General features: G+C 43.4%; 1 protein-coding gene across 4 annotated transcripts in view; it reads left to right on the top strand.

Annotated features, from left to right (window-relative positions):
* The first annotated feature begins 5,858 nt into the window (after positions 1 to 5,858).
* The window catches only part of neto1l (neuropilin (NRP) and tolloid (TLL)-like 1, like), a 230,616-nt gene continuing 217,430 nt past the window's right edge, over positions 5,859 to 19,044 (top strand). For all 4 annotated transcript variants that reach the window (XR_012050547.1, XM_072913487.1, XM_072913486.1 and 1 more), the window contains exons 1-4: positions 5,859 to 5,967; positions 6,297 to 6,350; positions 18,246 to 18,579; positions 18,642 to 18,732. Coding sequence is in view for 3 of the 4 variants with exons in the window: in XM_072913487.1 (XP_072769588.1) it covers positions 18,705 to 18,732 (28 nt within the window). In the remaining variant the exon portion in view is untranslated. The remainder of the gene's footprint in view (positions 5,968 to 6,296; positions 6,351 to 18,245; positions 18,580 to 18,641; positions 18,733 to 19,044) is intronic.

Consider the following 19,044-nt stretch of genomic DNA (forward strand, 5'->3'; position numbering starts at 1 on the left):
TTTTTTTTTTTTTAAATAAATAAATAAATACATTTAAAAAAAATAATTAAAAGAAGATCACAGACATGCTGACACACAAGGTCACTACCCCAGCAACTGGCCGACTCGCAGCACCTCGGAATACCTTGCAGCACCAAGCTACCACAATAAACGCAGGGACTAGATCCAGCAGGCCCCAACCAAGACGGGCACTCGGAAGGGATGGACGGTGGGACCCAGGAGCTCCAGACACACAGTCCGGGTGCAGTAGCCTGAGGCGCCGACCCCCGCCTGACAGGCAGGCCCAGAGCGTACCCCAGAAATATACATACATACATATATACATATACATACACATATACATGTACACATACACACACATACACATACTGTATATACATATACATACACATACATACACATATATACACATACACATATATATACATACATACATACACATGCACACACTTATACATACATATACACAGTTTGTCAGCCCCGACAACCACCACGCGTGCGCGCTGCCACCAGTCACAACATCAGCCACCCCCCTGCACCAGACCCAGCAGCCACTGGCGCCCACACCACAAACAAGCGGCAGCAGAAACAGCAGCTGCAATACCCCCAGACAGCGAGCACCACCCAATCAAATCAAAGCGATCAAAAAAAAACTGCGACCGGCAACCACACGCCAACAGGATCACGGAGACCAGCCAGTGCCAGCCCGCCAGTCAGCCCAAACGCCAACACGCAAACAAGAGACACCAACACACCCCCCCCCCCCCCACCCCCACCACCACCACCACCAAAAGACCCCACCACCCCAACCCAAACCCGCACAAACACACCACCGCCCAAACAACCAAGACACAGCATCCAGACCAGACATGGGGGCCACACCGCCACCACATCAAGTCACTAACAGAGACCGCACAGCGCAAGGTCGGGCCAGATGAGCACCGACCCCAACCAACAGGGAGTGAGACCTGCACGACGCCACACACAAATAAATAATAACATTTAAAAAAAATTATTAAAAACAAATAAATAAATAAAAATAAAATAAAATAAGTAAATAATAAAAATAAAAATAATAAATAAATGTAAAAAAAATAATAATAATAAATGAATAAAAGCCTGGCAGGCCACCAGACCGCAGTCCCCGCAATCCACGCCGGCCGACGAGGCAATGAGGGGTGCGCCGAACCCCAACCCCCTCATGCATGTGTACAAGGCCCCCAGAGTGTCTACTGTGTAGTTAAAATTAGGAGGTCAGCCGTTACAACCGACCTCCAGTCCCTATTGATGTGTGTACTGTAGAGTGAGTGAGCTATGTATGTGAGATATGTATGCTTGTGGGAACTAATAATGCGATTAAAATTGGGGGACATCAAGGTCATGGTGGGTCCCAACCAAGCCGAGTCCCCCAAATCCTAAGTGTCTAATATGCAGCTAAGATTGGGGGATGGACAAGCAGGGGACAAGACAGGAGGACTGGAGCTCCATAGGAGGCATCCTCAAGGTCAAGGTCAAGGTCAAGGTTCAACTTTATTGTCCCCGCGGGGAAATTTGTCTTGGGCACAGTGCATCATTGCTTTCTTAACATACCCAAAAACAACAGAACAAAAACACAAGCACAGACACAACCACAACCATACAACTAACATTTAAACATCAGAAAATGGAGCTTGATAGACATAGGTGGCACTTTGATGTAGGCATAAAATCTACAGTATGGAGATAAAGATAAAGTACCAATGTGCATTGCACTAGAGCTCATGGATAAAGTGCTGTGTGCTAAAGTGCTTAGTTCTAAAGTGCTATGTGCTAAAAAAGTGCTAACCTATGTATTAAAATTCTATTGCACATTGTTGGTCAGCTTAATGGAGGCTGGGACAAATGATAATTTAAGGCGGTTAGATTTGCATAGTGGGACCCGGAGTCTTCTCCCTGATGGCAGGGTTCCATATTCAGGAAAGAGTGGGTGTTGTGAGTTGGAAATAATTTTCTTAGCTTTTTTCCTAACTGCCTGCTCATAGATGCTCTGTATAGGCTCATATTCTTTCCTCCCTACGATTTTCATTGCCGTTTTATGCATGCCGGCCAGTTTGCTTTTTAGCTTAACGGTTAGGTTGCCAAACCATGAGGTGATCCCGTATCTAATGATGCTCTCTACAATGGCACGGTAGAAAATCATCATGATGTGGCTGCTTACGCCGTACAACCTTAATCTTCGCAAAAAATATAGCCTCTGTTGCAGTCTATTGCACAGTTTGTCAATATGTGTCTTCCAGCAGAGAAGATTATCAATATGAACCCCTAAATATTTATATGAGGATACCTGGGTGATTTCCTGATTTTTGATGACCACTGGCTCATGGTCAGTCACTTTCCTCGGATCCAAAACCATTTCCTGTGTCTTGGTCACATTTAAAATAAGATGGTTAGTGTCACACCACCTAATAAATAGGTCTATCTCGTCTTGGTACACAGAGGGGTCCGTATCCTTGTGTAGAAGGCTTAGGAGCACGGTATCGTCCGCAAATTTCACCATATAATTGTTAGGGTGCACAGTCCTACAATCATTGGTGTACAATGTAAATAGTGTTGGTGATACAACGCAACCCTGTGGGACGCCTGTGTTGCAGTGTTTGGTGTCTGACAGTGTTCTGTTGACCTTCACTTGCTGTGTTCAGTTTGTTAAAAAAGAGTGGAACCATTTGATCAAAGTGGAGTTTACACCCATGTCTTTGAGCTTCTCCAAGAGTATGTGAATTTGCACTGTATTAAAAGCTGAGCTGAAATCAACAAATACAATTCTAGCATAAGCTTTTGTGTTTTCAAGGTGCTTGGAGATAAAATGCAAGGTGCAAAGGATTGCATCATCAGTACTGCATTCCTGCTTGTACGCAAACTGGTACACATCTAAATTTGGCTTGACATCCTTCATGAGCAGTGACACAACAAATTTTTCAAAACATTTCATAACAATCGATGTGAGAGCTACGGGACGAAAGTCGTTGTTTACTGTGACACCGGGCTTTTTAGGGACTGGAGTTATAATTGACTTCTTCCACAGAGCTGGAACAGTGTGAGTGTTAAGTGACTGTTGGAATATTGGACACCATGCTGTAGTTAGTTCCTCTGCACAGCTTTTGAGCAAAAAGGCTGGGAGGCCGTCAGGGCCTGCGGCCTTGCCCGTACGTACTCTACTAAAGAGACGGCGGATGCTGGTCGGGTCGACTTCCAGGCAGCAGGTGTCATCAGTGTCTGGCAGGGATTGCAAAACACTGTCACACTCCTGAGAGAAGTTTTGGCGGTCGAATCTCAATTAAAAGTCATTTAGCTCATTTGATTTTTGCTGCTTATCCAGGGTGATGATTTGTTTCTTTGCAGGGTTCATATTAGTGACTGATTTCATTGTGTCCCAAAGTTTTTTTGTATTTGACATTTGGATATTATGTTCCATTGTTTGCCTATGTTGTTCTCTTGCATTAGTGAGAAGTTGTTTGAGTTATTTTTGGACAACTGACAGTCCTGCTCTGTCTTTACTTCTAAAGGCCTGCTTTTTCCTATTTATGCAGTCTTTTATTTCTTTTGTTACATAGGGTTTGTTATTGGGATAGACTACAATGTTTTTCTTGGGTACCACATTGCCAACACAAAACTCAATGTAGTCCGTTATAGTTACTGTAGCCTCATCTAGTCCTAGTGCATGGAACAGGGACCAGTCTGTGCAAATGAAACACCCCTTCAGTGTCTCAATAGCATCGTCTGACCACACATTAATTGTCATATGCTCAGGTTTAATTGATTTAAAAACAGATTTATATGTGGGTATTAGATGTATGGTGTTGTGATCCGAGTTAGAAAGGGGGTGCTTTGGTTTTGCTGAGTATCCCCCCTTTATATTGCCATAACATTTATCTATAATCTTATCATTTCTTGTGTCACATTTTACAAATTGCTCAAATCCCGGCAAGGCAGTCTCTAGTTTACAATGGTTAAAGTCACCCAAAAAGAAAACCGGAGCTCCGGGTGTGCGCTGCAGCTGTTCATGTGCGCACTCTGCTATGCTCGCAGCAGCTCTGCCTGCATTGCCGCTGGGTGGGACATAAACAGCGGCTATGATGATGTTGCCAAACTCCCTAGGCAGGTAGTGAGGTCTCATTGATAAACACAGCAGTTCTACGTCGGGGCTGCATATGTTTTTTTTCACAGTGAGCTGTTTACACCACTTGTCACTCACGTACACGCTGACTCCACCCCCTTTTCTCTTCCCGGAAGCGTCAGAGCGGTCAGCTCGTACGAGTGAGAATCCATCCAGGTCAAGCAGAGAATCCGGGACGCCTTGGTGAAGCCACGTCTCGGTGAACACCATGATGTTGGTTTCCCGGTATTCAAAGCAGCTCTTTAGGTTGACCCGAAGCTCATCCAGCTTTGGTGCCAGCGATCGCACGTTGCTGAGTATTATTGACGGCAGCGGTGGTCTGTTGATTCGCCGGCGGAGGCGTTCTCGGACACCTCCCCGTCTGCCTCGCTTGCGTTGTGGCCGTGTGCCGGTGTGTGTCGCTCGGATGACTGCCGGTAGATTTTCCGGTGGTGTGGATTGGCGTGGTGTGGGTCGAAGGACAGTAAGGCATCTCTGGAGTAGACGCGACATCCATGTTCCCACTGCACGTTCGTTGCAAGACAAAAAATTACGCGTTCGCTGATAAAAAAGAGGATCAGCAGTGCGATATAAAAACTTGCTTCCATTGTTAGGGCTCGGGCTACAAACAATTGGTAGTTCAGACGGCCGAGTTCTTTGTATGTCGAATGTCAATTTATGCCGTGGTCAGCTTCACATAAAGTCACAAGCACCAAAGCATGTTTTTAAAAACGAATAAACAAAACGAACATGATGGTACGAACACTTAAAAAACACACTTAAAAAACCCCAAAACAAAACACATAAAAGCAACAAGCACAAGCCCGGGTCGCTGCAGTGCTGCTCCCTCAGGTGTCACCAATCATCAGGTTGCACGCCTCAACTCATTCCCCCGCCATGCCTCCTCGCAGGACCATCCCCCAAAGTCTTATATATGTATGACTGTGTGTGCTATAAGTAGGAGGAGCAACAGCACCGGCAGTCGTTATGTCAATCAAATTGGTTACTTAGCGATGCACAAATAAATCCAACTTTGTCTTTCACGGATTAATGCTTAATTTGTGGACCCCTCAGATGTAAAGACATGATGTGCCTCCAATCTTTTCTTCTCTAAGTACCGTAAGTGTCAAGTGAACTGTGGTAGCAGTGACCTCATAGTGATGATAAATGGTTTAAATCTTTTTTTATATATTTTCTTAAGAGTGTAAACATCTACTACATCACATTTTAAATATATTTTCATGATCACTTTTATATGTTTCTCTAAACCTTTCAAAATAAGCCTAAATCTGCACGGATTCCGGTAAAGCAGTAGCTTAATAGAGTTTAGACCATCACGTGAAGTGCCCGGATGTGCCTGTAGGCCACGTGATTGCAACCCACCCATTGGCGTTGTTAGGCCTATTTTAGGGGGGCTCAAGCCCCCCTAAAATATTCTTAAGCCCCCCTAAATAATTTGGTGTTATATATATATTTTAATTTTATTTTTTTTATTTTTTTTTTTTTACAAATACATGCCGACATATTCATTATAAAGTGGCCCGAATATGAGTTTAAATAAATAATCATATAACCTGTCATTATTCACTCAGTTTCCCCTCACTACATAGCGTAAGGTAGAGAGCCCCTTTTAGTGCGTCGGTATCCAATCCATTCCACTTGTTCATATAGAAAATGCCCACATCACTCAAAATCCAGTCCGCATTTTATCTGCGACCTTGCTTGCGGAGTTGGGGTCCTGCAGGTGTACGAAGCACATTAGCACACAGCACTGTACATTGCAGAACAAGAACGTGAACGGATGCAAAATGGACCTAAGAAACTTTTTCAAGAAAGTAAGTATTCATCACTGCTTGTAGTAAAATGTATTAGCTCCACTTTACACCGGGTCTGTGTTTGACAAACAGTTACATTCCCGCTCTAAAACAATGCTGCTACTTAGTTAGCTAGTTAGCCTGAAATGCATCATGAAGGTCCTGGTTATTTATAAAGTTAAATGTGCACTCTTTTTTACCATTTGCTATCTTTGGGGTTACTTCCTTCTGGAGCATCAGCTGTGTTTCTCACTTTACACATGAGGGGAACAGCAGCTCAGCTCATTCACGTATGACTATCATCAGTAGATAATAATAATAATCACTCCACAACCCTTATTGACCTGTAGGAGTCAGGGCAGAGGAGCACAAAAAGTGAGAGGGGAGAGAGCTCTACTGGAAAGGTGAGTAGGAGAATAATGATGATATAAATGAATATTAAACATTTTTTTTTTTAAATGGCTTATTGATAAGGCATTTGTTTTATTTATTTCTGGGTGGATCATGTTGACTATTGGTTCTCCTAATTGTCAATCAGTCTGGTGATGTTACGTAAGGACATATATATATATATATATATATATATATATATATATATATACATATATATATATATATATATATATATATATATATATATATATATATATATATATGTATATATATATATATATATATATATATATATATGTATATATATATATATATATATATATATATATATATATATATATATATATATATATATATATATATATATGTCCTTACGTAAAATCACCAGAATGATTGACAATTAGGAGGACCAATAGTCAACATGATCCACAACGTCCTCTAGTATACCTTTAAGTCTTTCATATATATATATATATATATATATATATATATATATATATATATATATATATATATATATATATATATATATATATATATATGTATGAAAGACTTAATATGTATATATATATATATATATATATATATAAGAAAAACCCAGACACCATCTTTGTAGTCATTTTTCTCCTGTGTGGACTTCCGTCTTCCTTTACATTGAGTAAAGCTGCACAAAACCTTGTGTCTGCAATTGTAAATAATTTAGTTTTTAAGTTTTTTGTTTCTTGTAGAATCTACATAAAGTAATACACATTAGCCTATTGTTAAAATAATGAAAAAAACATCATTAAATATATTTGTTTTATTGTATTGTTACATTAATAGCTGTTGTACTATTATAGGATGGCTTGTTAAACATTTCATAGGATTTTCAGAGGAAAGAAAAACCAAGACATTTAAAATAAAATGTAAAATGAATAAATACATAAAAAGAAAAAGAAAAAAAAATGGTTAAAAAGCCATCGTCCCGGGGAGCATTTCATTTCGTCCCGTGCATTTTTTTTTTACCGTCCCCGGGACGACAGGACTACGTTAATCTCAAGCCCTGGAAGTTAGATTTTATTGTTTGCATTATTTGTTTCAGCATTGCACTTTGAAGATGGTTCCTCAGCTCTTTGACAGCTTTGGCTCTTTTTCAGATCAGCAGACGGACTCTAAGTCTTTCTTATGTACAGTATATATAAACGTTTCTCATTTCTATTCAGACTTCCATATATATTTAATTTCCTTATTGGCTTGCCATAATATATATATATAAATATATTTTATACAAGCCAAATTATCCCGATCCAGATATTACTTTAATTCAAGTAATTAAGTAATTATTTCCAGGGCTTGAATTTACAACCATTTTAGACACATATGTGCCCAAAATGTAATCTGTGCAACTTCAAAATATTTGGGAACAAACAATTATTGTATTGTTAGCGAAAGTCGAGGCATTAGCCTCTATGTTGTGAATGAATAACATAGAGGCTAATGCCATGACTTTCATTGTGTTTCAGTGTATCTTGAAGGATCATGCAAGTAATTGTTTCTTGTTGATGCTGTAAACAAAATGTCACTGTGCAAACCCATGTTTGTTGTTGTACTGAACACAGATTGAAAATAAACCGACTGAAATAATAATAATAACAATGAATAATTTCTAAGTCTTTGTTAGCCGTTTGTGAAGTTTTGTGCTTGTGCGCTATGTTCGCTCGCATCCTGATCTCCTGGGGGCTAAGCCCCCCCTGTCCTTAAAAGCTAGTGACGCCCCTGAACCCACCTATAATTATAGTTATTGTGCACTAGTCGCTTTATTTTGTTAAAAAAAGTATTTTTTGAAGAATTCAACACCATAAATACAAATACATCATCTAATTTACAACATTGCCAGCAAATTCTACATTTAATCAGATAAGATTCATAAAAATCTGTTATTTTGTTCACTTCAGTTACTTGCCGTAAAATATGTTCAGTTATATAATCTATTGTCAAGGGATCAGGATCAGAGGCCAAACATTTTGATCTTCCAAATACACATTGATAATTAAATATAATAATACATTAATTATATATACTAATAATAATATACAATAATCATTAACGATGCGCAAATAATCGATTTTTAGTCGAATCGTTGCCCCTGAATCGTAATCAAATCGTGAGATGCCCAAAGATTCTCATCACCTAGTGTTTAGTACTTCTCACCCGTCTGGATGTCATATTACCTCATTGTTCTTCCTTTAAATATAATAGCCAGGTGACTTAATATTTAGGTCCATAAGATGGCAGATTCTGCACATTCTGTATTATTAACTGTACTTTCCTCTTTTCAGCTGTGCCTTTGTTGTGTTTTCTGACATTCCAAGTCATGGAAGTTAATTGCACACTGGCGATAAATTAAGTGGCTTGAGTTCCTGTACTGGTGGGGAGTGGAGGGACTAAATCCCAAGTCCATTAAATCAGTCCCTGCAACGGATTAGCCGGTGCCTTATAAATGAGTGAAAAATAGTTCAGGGATTTTCCACTCCCTCATGTGTTCACAAAGTGAGCACGACACCTGTGCAGAGTTAGTCGACCAAATGCTGTGGGTGTAAACAGTCCATTGATTAATGGCAAGCAGTACATTACATCAAAAAACTTGAACTTTATATTAAAGTAATAATGTATTTTCCAGCATTTATGTTGAGATATTATTAAAGTACTGTACAATTATTTTTTGTCTGGCAACTTAAAAAGGCTTTTTGGAATTTGGTCAGTTACATTTTTCAGAGCAAAAAATAAAACAAGAACACCACCAGCTAGCTTGTGTTACCATTAGTGGTTTAACAGAACACATTGGTGTTAAAATGGTCTGTATTTTTTACAATTATTAAGTTTGTGTACTATTTTTTTAATACAATATATATATTGTATAAATATATATAAAATGATTGGTGTTTACGGCGGTCACTCTTTCACGTCAACACGTATGCACACATACAAAAACAGTCCAAGAGAAGCAACAAACAATTTGCAGTAATGTTGTTGTTATGATAGTGGGACGGCGTGGAGCAGTGGAAGAGTGGCCGTGTGCGACCCGAGGGTCCCTGGTTCAATCCCCACCTAGTACCAACCTCGTCATGTCCGTTGTGTCCTGAGCAAGACACTTCACCCTTGCTCCTGATGGGTGCTGGTTAGCGCCTTGCATGGCAGCTCCCTCCATCAGTGTGTGAATGTGTGTGTGAATGGGTAAATGTGGAAGTAGTGTCAAAGTGCTTTGAGTACCTTGAAGGTAGAAAAGCGCTATACAAGTACAACCCATTTATCATTTATCATTTATAGTGTTCGCTGTCATTGAATGTCAATTCTAACTATCCAAATTGCTATTATTAGCTAACAACACCCAAAGCTTATCTGCGTGCATGTGTTCAGTACATACGTCATTAAGTCCTAGAAGACGTAGAATGCGTAAAATACATTGGAAAGTTAGCGCCCTCTAGACATCTGTGTAGAGGTTGCAAAAAGGTCCTTTAAAATGATCAGTCTACAGTATTGACTGCTCCATTCTGCTTTTTCCATAAAGCAAGGCAACTTTATTTTTAGAGCACAATTTGTACACAAGGCAATTCAAAGTGATTTACAGAAAATTACAAGAAGGCAAAAATTTAAATATAAAAAAGTCGTGAAAATAATCATAATTTACATTAAAATCGGAAAATATAATTTTCACGAACACAATCATAATTCAAATTAAAATCACTCCAATAGTGTGGATAAAATACTTTCATTTGTCAAATGCACAACTCAATACAAATGTTTTCAGCCTGGGGTTCAACATTGCCAACATAGATGCTTGTCTCACATCTTCTGGAGGACTATTGCAGATTTTGGGAGCATAAAACTGAAACACAGTTTTGCCATGTATGGTCCTGACTCAGGGCACCAGCAGGAGGCCACTCCCTAAGGTTCTCAGAGCTCGAGATGGTTCATATGGTTCTAACATGTCAGAGATGTACTATGGCACAAGACCATTAAAAGCTGTTTTAAAATCTATTATCTGAGCAACAGGAAGTCATTGCGGCGAGGTAAGCACTGGACTAATGTAGTCATATTTCCAGGTCCTAGTTAGGACTCGAGCAGCAGCATTGAGGATGTACTTCAGCTGCTTCACAGCTTCCTTTAGAGAGCCCAGTGTGTGTGATAAATGACTTTCTTCTGTTTTCTTATAGGCTGACACGAACATATGGTTCAATGTCAATATCCATCAGTCCTCACATACATTCACCTATCCTTGTTTCACTGTTTAGTGAAGTGAAGTAAAGTAAATTATATTTATATAGCGCTTTTCTCTAGTGACTCAAAGTGCTTTACATAGTGAAACCGAATATCTAAGTTACATTCAAACCAGTGTAGGTGGCACTGGGAGCAGGTGGGTAAAGTGCCTTGCCCAAGGACACAACGGCAGTGACTAGGATGGCGGAAGCTGGCATCGAACCTGTAACCCTCAAGTTGCTGGCACGGCCGCTCTACCAACCGAACTATACCGCCCTAGTTATTGTCCCTTTTCCATAATTGACTTTCTACTGGCATCGGATAGACTAAAATGGCCCAGTAGTTAGTTGCTACTTCACCACTTGACAGTACTCCATTTCAACTTCTGTCCAGATGTCTTTCCTTATTCCGTTATCGTTATTTTGACTTTTGAGGAAATAGCTTCCTTTTGGCTTCTGAAAGGTTGGAATGATCTTCTGGTGGGTTGTTACAACGCCACCTGTTGCTCCAGCATGTGCAGCAACTCTTCTTTACAATTAGTCCACATTCTGACTTTAATGGGAATGACCTACTTTGATGGACTATAAGGGTTATAGCGCCACCTGTTCAGCTCGCTCCACAGCTGAAAAAATGTGCTTTCACTATTAGTGTGGACAGATTGTTTTGTTTTGTTTTTCAACCCAGAGGGAAAAATCATTTGTTTTTCGAAGTTTACCCATGGTCGTCGCCTGAAGCTGGTTCATTTAACGGCGTTATTTTAGGCGGTGTCCTGTGAATGCTAACTAGTAACATTAGCATACAGAAAGAGAGCGAGAGTCTCTGCAGTGAGAATATATCTGAAGATGGATATTGTCTGCTGGGTGCCAAGACTATTTTTGGAGCTCCCCCGACTCCCGCTGGCTCCCTCTGACCAGCTTTGTCACCAGGTGTGAGAGCCACTACACAGTCAGGGTTACTTCCCAGAAGTAACACAATGGACGCAGCATCAATGCTGGCTTCACTTTGGCCCTCCATGAGTAATTGTCAAAGATTAAATACAACCCCTTTCCCTTTCATGCGTGTAATTGCGAGGTAGTACGTATGATTGGTAGATAATACGTTACTGCAGGGCTATTCAACTGGCGGTCCCATCCTGTTCTCCATCTACATGCTGCCCCTTAGCCAAGTCATACATCGCCATAACATTTCCTTTCACTGCTACGCTGACAATACTCAAATCTATCTTCCACTCAAGACAGATGATCCCTCTGGGCAGGACCTTTTGAAAGACTGCTTGCGGGACATAAAGGAGTGGATGTCACAAAGCTTCCTGCAGCTCAATGACACCAAGAGTGAAATTCTTCTGTTTGGCAACTCCACCTCGGTCAGTCAGATCAGAAAGAATTTGGGAAGTTTGGCCACTCTTGAAAAACCCCACGTCAAAAACCTTGGGGTCATATTCGACCCAGACTTCAACTTTGACAAGCAAGTGAAATCTGTGGTGAAATCCTGTTTTTTCCAACTAAGCACAATAGCCAAGATCAAGTCTTTCCTCTCCCCCAGTGACCTACGGAGGGTCATGTTGATGCTCATCTTCTCCAGACTGGACTATTGCAATGCCCTCTATGCTGGGGTCACCGACAAGACCATCCATAGCATGCAGCTAGTACAAAATGCATCTGCCAGGCGCAAAAATTAAGGAACACATTTCTCCCATCCTCTCCTCCATTCACTGGCTCCCAGTGAAGTGCAGAGTGAAATTTAAGATTGTCACGTATGTCTTCAAAGCGCTCAATGGTCTCGCCCCAGCTTACATTAAAGATCTCCTGGACCAACCAGCTCCAGGCGTGGTCGTTGCCTTAGATCGGACAACCACATGACCCTGAAGGTCCCACGGTCATACTTAGTGACAAAGGGAGACCGTGCTTTCTCAGTGATGGCACCTAGGCTATGGAATAAACTCCCTCTGGACTCTTAATGCACAGCTTAAAACTCACCTCTTTACCGCAGATGACTTTTGATTTATGTGTTCATTGTGAGTCTTAAATGTTTTTTTTGTTTTTTTTAAATGTTTAGTTTAGATTCCTTTGTGTGTCTCAGTCTCTGTTTCTGTTTTTTTTGTTTCTCCACTCGGGCTGTGCCCCGGGGCTGGTGTAACAGTTGGTTGGGGGGCGCATAATAAATGAAAATAACATAACATAACATAACAGGATTGTAGGCGGATCTGACAGCATTTAAAGTCATTTTTAAAAACGACTGCTAATCGTCCTCCTTTTCGACCGGACGACCGCGGAGAATTAAAGTAGGAGCACTCCGGTGGCGAAAGTTCATTAAGAGGGGCGGACTCACCGGTTCGCAGCCATGTCTCCATCACACAGAGAAAGTCCAGTCCACGGGAAGTGAAGAAATCCTTCAGGATAAACGTTTTGTTTGTCTAAGATCTAAACAGTCAGCTGGAAAAAAAATCAGATTTCGGAAAAATCTGAGTTGGTCCACTGCAGTGTAAATGTCCAGTAGGGAGGGGGATTCATATGGCCCCATTCGTGTGTGGATCTCGCGTGAGAGGAAGTTGGGGAGGTTCATGATTTTGCAATGCAGTTTGGTGAAAATGATGGAAAGCGCCACTCGACATAGCAACTAACACTGTGGTCAAAGTTGGAGTTGCCTCAAAACACATTTTAAGATATTCAACACCTAAATTCACCGAACACCTGACGTCCTTCCAGACCTTGATGCAACTAGTGTATCTCTCGGAAAATCTCAGAACAACTTGGCTGTTCTCTTTGTTGGTTAACCTTTGACACACTCTTCCAAAATGGCTGCACCCATGTTGTTCATACCGATAACAGTTGAAAATGTAAGAAAAAAAGTTATTTCGTTACAATTGTCCATTATAGGGATGTCACGGTATGAACATGTCTTATCACGGTTGTCATTAATATTGCGGTAATTTTAAATGTGCTCAAAATTTTCAAAAACTTTTTATACTGAAATCTTTTAACCAAGTTTTATTTTGAAAAAAAACCCACAAACACTGTCATGTTCAAACACCGATGACATCTATTAGACAAGACAAGACGCAAATAAATCAAACAGAGACAGGATTCAATTTAGCTCATGAGGAGAGTGCGTAGACCTGTACCCTTGTAAAGTGCCTGATTACATTACATTACATTACGCAGCTGCTCCTAAGGGGAAGTGGTCATAAACAGCTGTTTCTATCGGTCATTTACAGTTCAAAGAAAAGGTGCCTAGAGCGAGGTCAGGTATGCTTCCTCTCTGCTTTGTAGATCTCGGGTTGTGACAAGGTCTTCCTGTGGCTATCCAATAGATCAGGGAGACCGACACCTCCACATCGCACACAGTGGAGGTTTACAAGCGGCAGGCCTTTTTCTTGACAGCTTTAGTCTTCTCGTAGGGCAGCCTGAACTAATGGTAAAACAAATTGTGTGATAACTTATTTACAATTATTCTGACAAACACATTCAAAATGTATATATGTACCTTTGTCACACCTGGGTTTCGTCTGGTTTCATGTTGTCTTGTCATTTCTTGTTTAATTTTGAAATGCTGACTCTCCCTCTCGTTTCAGATCACTTGCCCTTCCTCCTGTATCACTGGTCTGACATCTTTCTTGATTTCCTGATTGTGCCCACCCGTGTTACCCTCCCTCATGTGTATAAATGTATCGTCCTCCTTCTGTCCTGTGCCAGAGTGTTTCGTATCTTCTTGTGCGTACCTCCCGCATTCCTTTGCCACAGTATTATCCACAGCCATAGCCACGTTTTGTATACCTTTTTGGATCCACAGGAGTATTTTGGTTTGTAAGTTTTGTCAGGTAATATTAGCTTCCTAGCATCGCCTCCTTTTGAGCGCCTTTTGTTCTACCTAGTAGTTTTTGTTCATAGCAGCTTTTTCCCTCCGTAGCCGTAACGTTTTGAGTTATTGATATTTTTAGTAAGTTTAGTGGTCAGGTTAGGTCTAGTTTGATAGCCTGTTTTTGTTTCTCTCGTTTTGGACCCTGTGGAGGAGGGCGTGGTCGGCGCGCCTCCTGCAGGAATGGGGTGTGTATGACCCGGCCTCGAAGCCAGCGGCAGGTGAGTAGATTGCCCCAGCTGGGGCTGATTATCTAATCACCTGTCGCCTTTATTAGCAGCAGCCGGGCCGAGACACGGGGGTTGGAGTTTGGAGTTGCAGACAGACCAAGACCACGCCGCAAGAAGGAGAGCAGCAGAAGGACTGGAAAGTTGCAAGAACAGTGTGCTGTGTTGGTGCGTGTGCGCACAAATAAAATGCATTGTTACACCGGACTACCGGGCTCACAAGAAGGTCTATCACGGTCAGGAGGACCCACAAGAGGCAAACTTCACATTTTTGCTGGGGCTTGGACCTTCCTCCCAGCTTTCCTTAACTATGTCTAAAACCCCGCGCGGCTTCTTACCGAACAACAATTCAAAGGGGGAAAACCCCATGGAGGCCTGGGGCACCTCCCGCGCTGCAAACAGCAGGGGATCCAACCATTTATCCCAATTAGGTTTGTCCTCGTGCATAAACGTACAGATCATGGATTTCAGTGTCTTATTCAGCCCTCCACCAGCCCGTCGGTCTGCGGGTGGTAGACGCTGGTCCGAATAGCCTTAATTCCCAATAGTCCGTATAGTTCCTTTACCGTGCGTGACATAAAGGACGTGCCCTGGGTCAGTCAGAATCTCTTTCGGGATTCCGACTCGGAAGATGACCCGGAACAGTGCTTGCGCCACACTCTTTGCAAAGATGGACTGCAGCGGCACTGCTTCGGGATATCGAGTTGCGTAATCCACCAGAACTAACACAAAACGATATCCCCGGGTGCTCGGGTGGAATTGGTCCGACGCGGTCCATGCCAATCCTTTCAATCGGGACCTCCATGAGTGGTACTGGGCACAAAGGCGCCCTGGGGGTGGCCGCTTGATTGACTAGCTGGCAGTCCGGGCAGGGCGCGCACCATAGGCGCACGTCTGCCCGGATGCCCGGCCAATAGAACCGGACCATTACCTGGTTGAGTGTCTTATCATACCCCATGGGGTTAAAGTGTGCCGTCGGGAAATGGTTTTCCAGGCGGCACCAACAACTAGGTGATTTACTCTCCTGTTTGAGTGTCACGACTCACTCTGTATAATCTATTCCTGATTAAAGCAAAGGGAGGGAATACCCGCGCTGACCATCAATAGAAATCACTTGGTCCCAGGCCGAGCGCAGAGTGTCATCCCGAGACTGCTCAAGTGGGAAGTCTTCCGTGGGGGTGCCAGTGGGGACCCGTGGGGCTTCCCGCGAAGCCCCCGCTGGTTCCCCACCACCCCTTGGCAGTGTCGGATGAACTCGCGTCGGCGCTGAGAACCTCGCAGATATTCCACTTTCCTAACGGTCATGAACGCACCCCTGCACACTGCGTCACTAACTTGTCAAACCCCGCCCAATTTGTACCCAGGATTAAGGGGTGCGTAAGGTGCACACTTACAGCAACCTTGGCACTATATTTTTGTTTCTCGCATCGAATTTCCACCGGCACCACTGGGTATTCGTGCACATACCCATGAACACATTTATTTTTCACCCGTGCTGCCTGCCTCAAAGCCCTGGGTAGAAACAGGTTCTGGTGGATCATGGACTGCTCACAGCCCGAATCCACCATCGCCCGGTGTGTACTCTCTTGTATCCTTACCGGAATACAGTACGTCTCACCCGGGCCGGGGGAGGGCGTTGGAGGGCCGACAACCCGGATCACCTGCCCCACCTCCCTGCGCGGAGGTCTCTGACGCATGTGACCGGGCTGTCCACGCCTCCAGTACGCCTGCCCAGGCATTTGAGGGGCCTTCTGCGCGGGAAGCACTGTATCCGCAGCGGCCGGGACCTATAAGGAAGCACAGGGATGATTAAATGTCCGGTGCCGTTAACGCGCGCACAACCAGGTCCCGACGCGAAGCAGAAAAAAACCCCAGCAAAGTCAGTCGTGCGGCGCTGTGGGGCCGGCGGCGGCGCCTCCTCTTGTGGCGCGCGCAACCTTTGCGGCGCCGGCACTGGGCGCTCGGCTGCTCCACCGTTCTTCTCCTCCTTCCGTATCTCGCGGCGCACCGCCAGGTGGTCCTCCGCCAACGTCACCGCTGCTGCCAGGTCTTGGGCCCGGTGGTATCGGACCCAGGCCGATGTCCGTGCCAGGATCGCCTCAAGGAACTGCTCCAGGACGACCCGCTCCATTGCTCGACCGTCGCCTTCGCCAGGCTGCAGCCAGCGGGTCGCCGCGTCCCGCAGTTGCTGCCCCAGCATGAACGGCCGGTCCTCTGGTCCCGGGCGCAGCGCCCGGAACTGGCGTCGGTGGTCCTCGCTGGTGCAGCCGGTCCGGTCCAGCACCGCCGGCCTTAGGTCCAAGAAGCGCACGTGGGATGCTGCCGGCTGGCGGCTGCCACCTCCGCAAAAATCCGCCCCAACGCTGCCAGGGGGTCGGACGCTGTCATCGTCGGTCAGGTGTGTTGGGCGCAAAAATTTGAAGTTTCCCTCTTGTGGGTCCTCCTGACCGTGATAGACCTTCTCGTGAGCACGGTAGTCTGGTGAAACAATGTATTTTATTTGTGCGCACACGCGCCAACACAGCACACTGTTCTTGCAACTTTCCAGTCCTTCTGCTGCTCTCCTTCTTGCGGCGTGGTCTTGGGCACATACGGGTAGTGTCTGTCTGCAACTCCAACTCCAACCCCCGTGTCTCGGTCCGGCTGCTGCTAATAAAGGCGACAGGTTATTAGATAACCAGCCCCAGCTGGGGCAATCTACTCACCTGCCGCTGGCTTCGAGGCCGGGCCATACACACCCCATTCCTGCAGGAGGCGCGCCGACCACGTCCTCCTCTACAGACCCCTTCCCTGTTCAGAATAAATATCTGTTTCTGAAAATCCTGCATCTGTTTTCAGAGTCCTGTTCTGTTCGTGACCACCTCAGGTAGAAAGTTGAATGTGCATATGAAAGCAACACAAGCATTATAAACAAAGTAATATGGCAGAAACAAAATAATACTATATAATACTATAATAATACTCTACTGCCGTCTGGCGGATAAAGTGGATAATGCACCCCTCCCTCTGTCTGTCACGTTTCATGTGTCAGGTAAATTGGGACGAATGTAAACTGTAATCTTTGAATATGTTTTTTCGTGGTAATTTCCTTTGCTCAATATGTATTAAGATGTTCATTATGTATCTGTATAAAGCAATTACACTTTCAAACTGAGTTCTGCATACTTGCCTTATTCTCCCAGCAGCCGACTGAATTGCTGCCAATATTTTGGTTGCTTTATGAGACACATCAATAATGTATATAATGCTGCTTTTGTTTAAGATTATGTGTTTATGTTTACTTAATTTATAGTGTGTTTGCTTAGCTCTTCCTTCTGTCGATTCTATGGACACAACTTTCTGTTTGTGTGCGCGCGCAAAGCGTTGAGCGGATTGTGGCGCATTGGTCCACTGTTGCGTTGAATCGGGAGCATAGGAAAGGAGGAAGAGTAGGAGGAGAGAAGAGGCAGGAGGAGGAGGATGGAGGGGGAGTCTACAAGAACTCCGCTCTGCTACAGAGTCGCTCCACTTGACACAGACGCATGCACACGCAGCATCGTCGGATTCTTTTGCAGGAACAAACAAAACAAAAACTTATTTCTTTTCCAGGAGAATCCTTTACGCGCGGCACTTGCGAGATGATGGAGATGCAGAGATGAGGCTTGCGCGGTTCTCCATGCTGCCTCTCCTCCTCGTCCTCCTGATCCTCTCCTCCTGATGAGGGGACAACAACAAGGCTGCCTGATGCTAGATGCCCTTTCCCAACAAGAATATGGCAAAGGTGGAGCAATCGGAGCTGGGCTCCTGACGGGACCGTCAATCCTTTCAGTGCACCAAAGCGGTTTGGAGACGTTTGGATGGAAATCAAGTGTCTGTTTTTGGTGTTGTATGAAACCGGAGATTACTTGTTCTCCCTTCAAGACTGCATTGAGGAGATTTTTTTAAAGGTATAAGTGGTTTCTGAGCATTTATCCCTCCAAAAACTCACCTCTTCTTTCTCTCTCCTAAAGTACTCTCAGATCTAAATGGAATTAGTTGAGTCTGCAGCCGTTTGTGAAAGGAACAGACATGGTACATGGACACAGCTTCCATTATGGTAAGCAAATCAAATGATCTTAATTGTCTCCAATTAACATTTTAACATAACCATTTTTCGAAAAGGAAATGTAATCAATATGGATAAAAAAACACATTTTCTTGTGCATTTTGCTTCATAAACTACCGTCATTTTAGTGGTTTTAATGCATGTGAACATCAGAAAACACATGCTTGTGCCAGTTCCCGTTATACAAACATTAGAAGAAATATTTACGTTCAATATTTGGTGTTTAAACATGATGTTTGGATCCACTTTGATTCAAGAGCATAAGCTATTGTCTCTAAACTTTTGACTTGTAACTAAATCATG

The sequence above is a fragment of the Nerophis lumbriciformis genome, linkage group LG07, assembly GCF_033978685.3.
Source record: "Nerophis lumbriciformis linkage group LG07, RoL_Nlum_v2.1, whole genome shotgun sequence".
Taxonomy (NCBI): Eukaryota; Metazoa; Chordata; class Actinopteri; order Syngnathiformes; family Syngnathidae; genus Nerophis; species Nerophis lumbriciformis.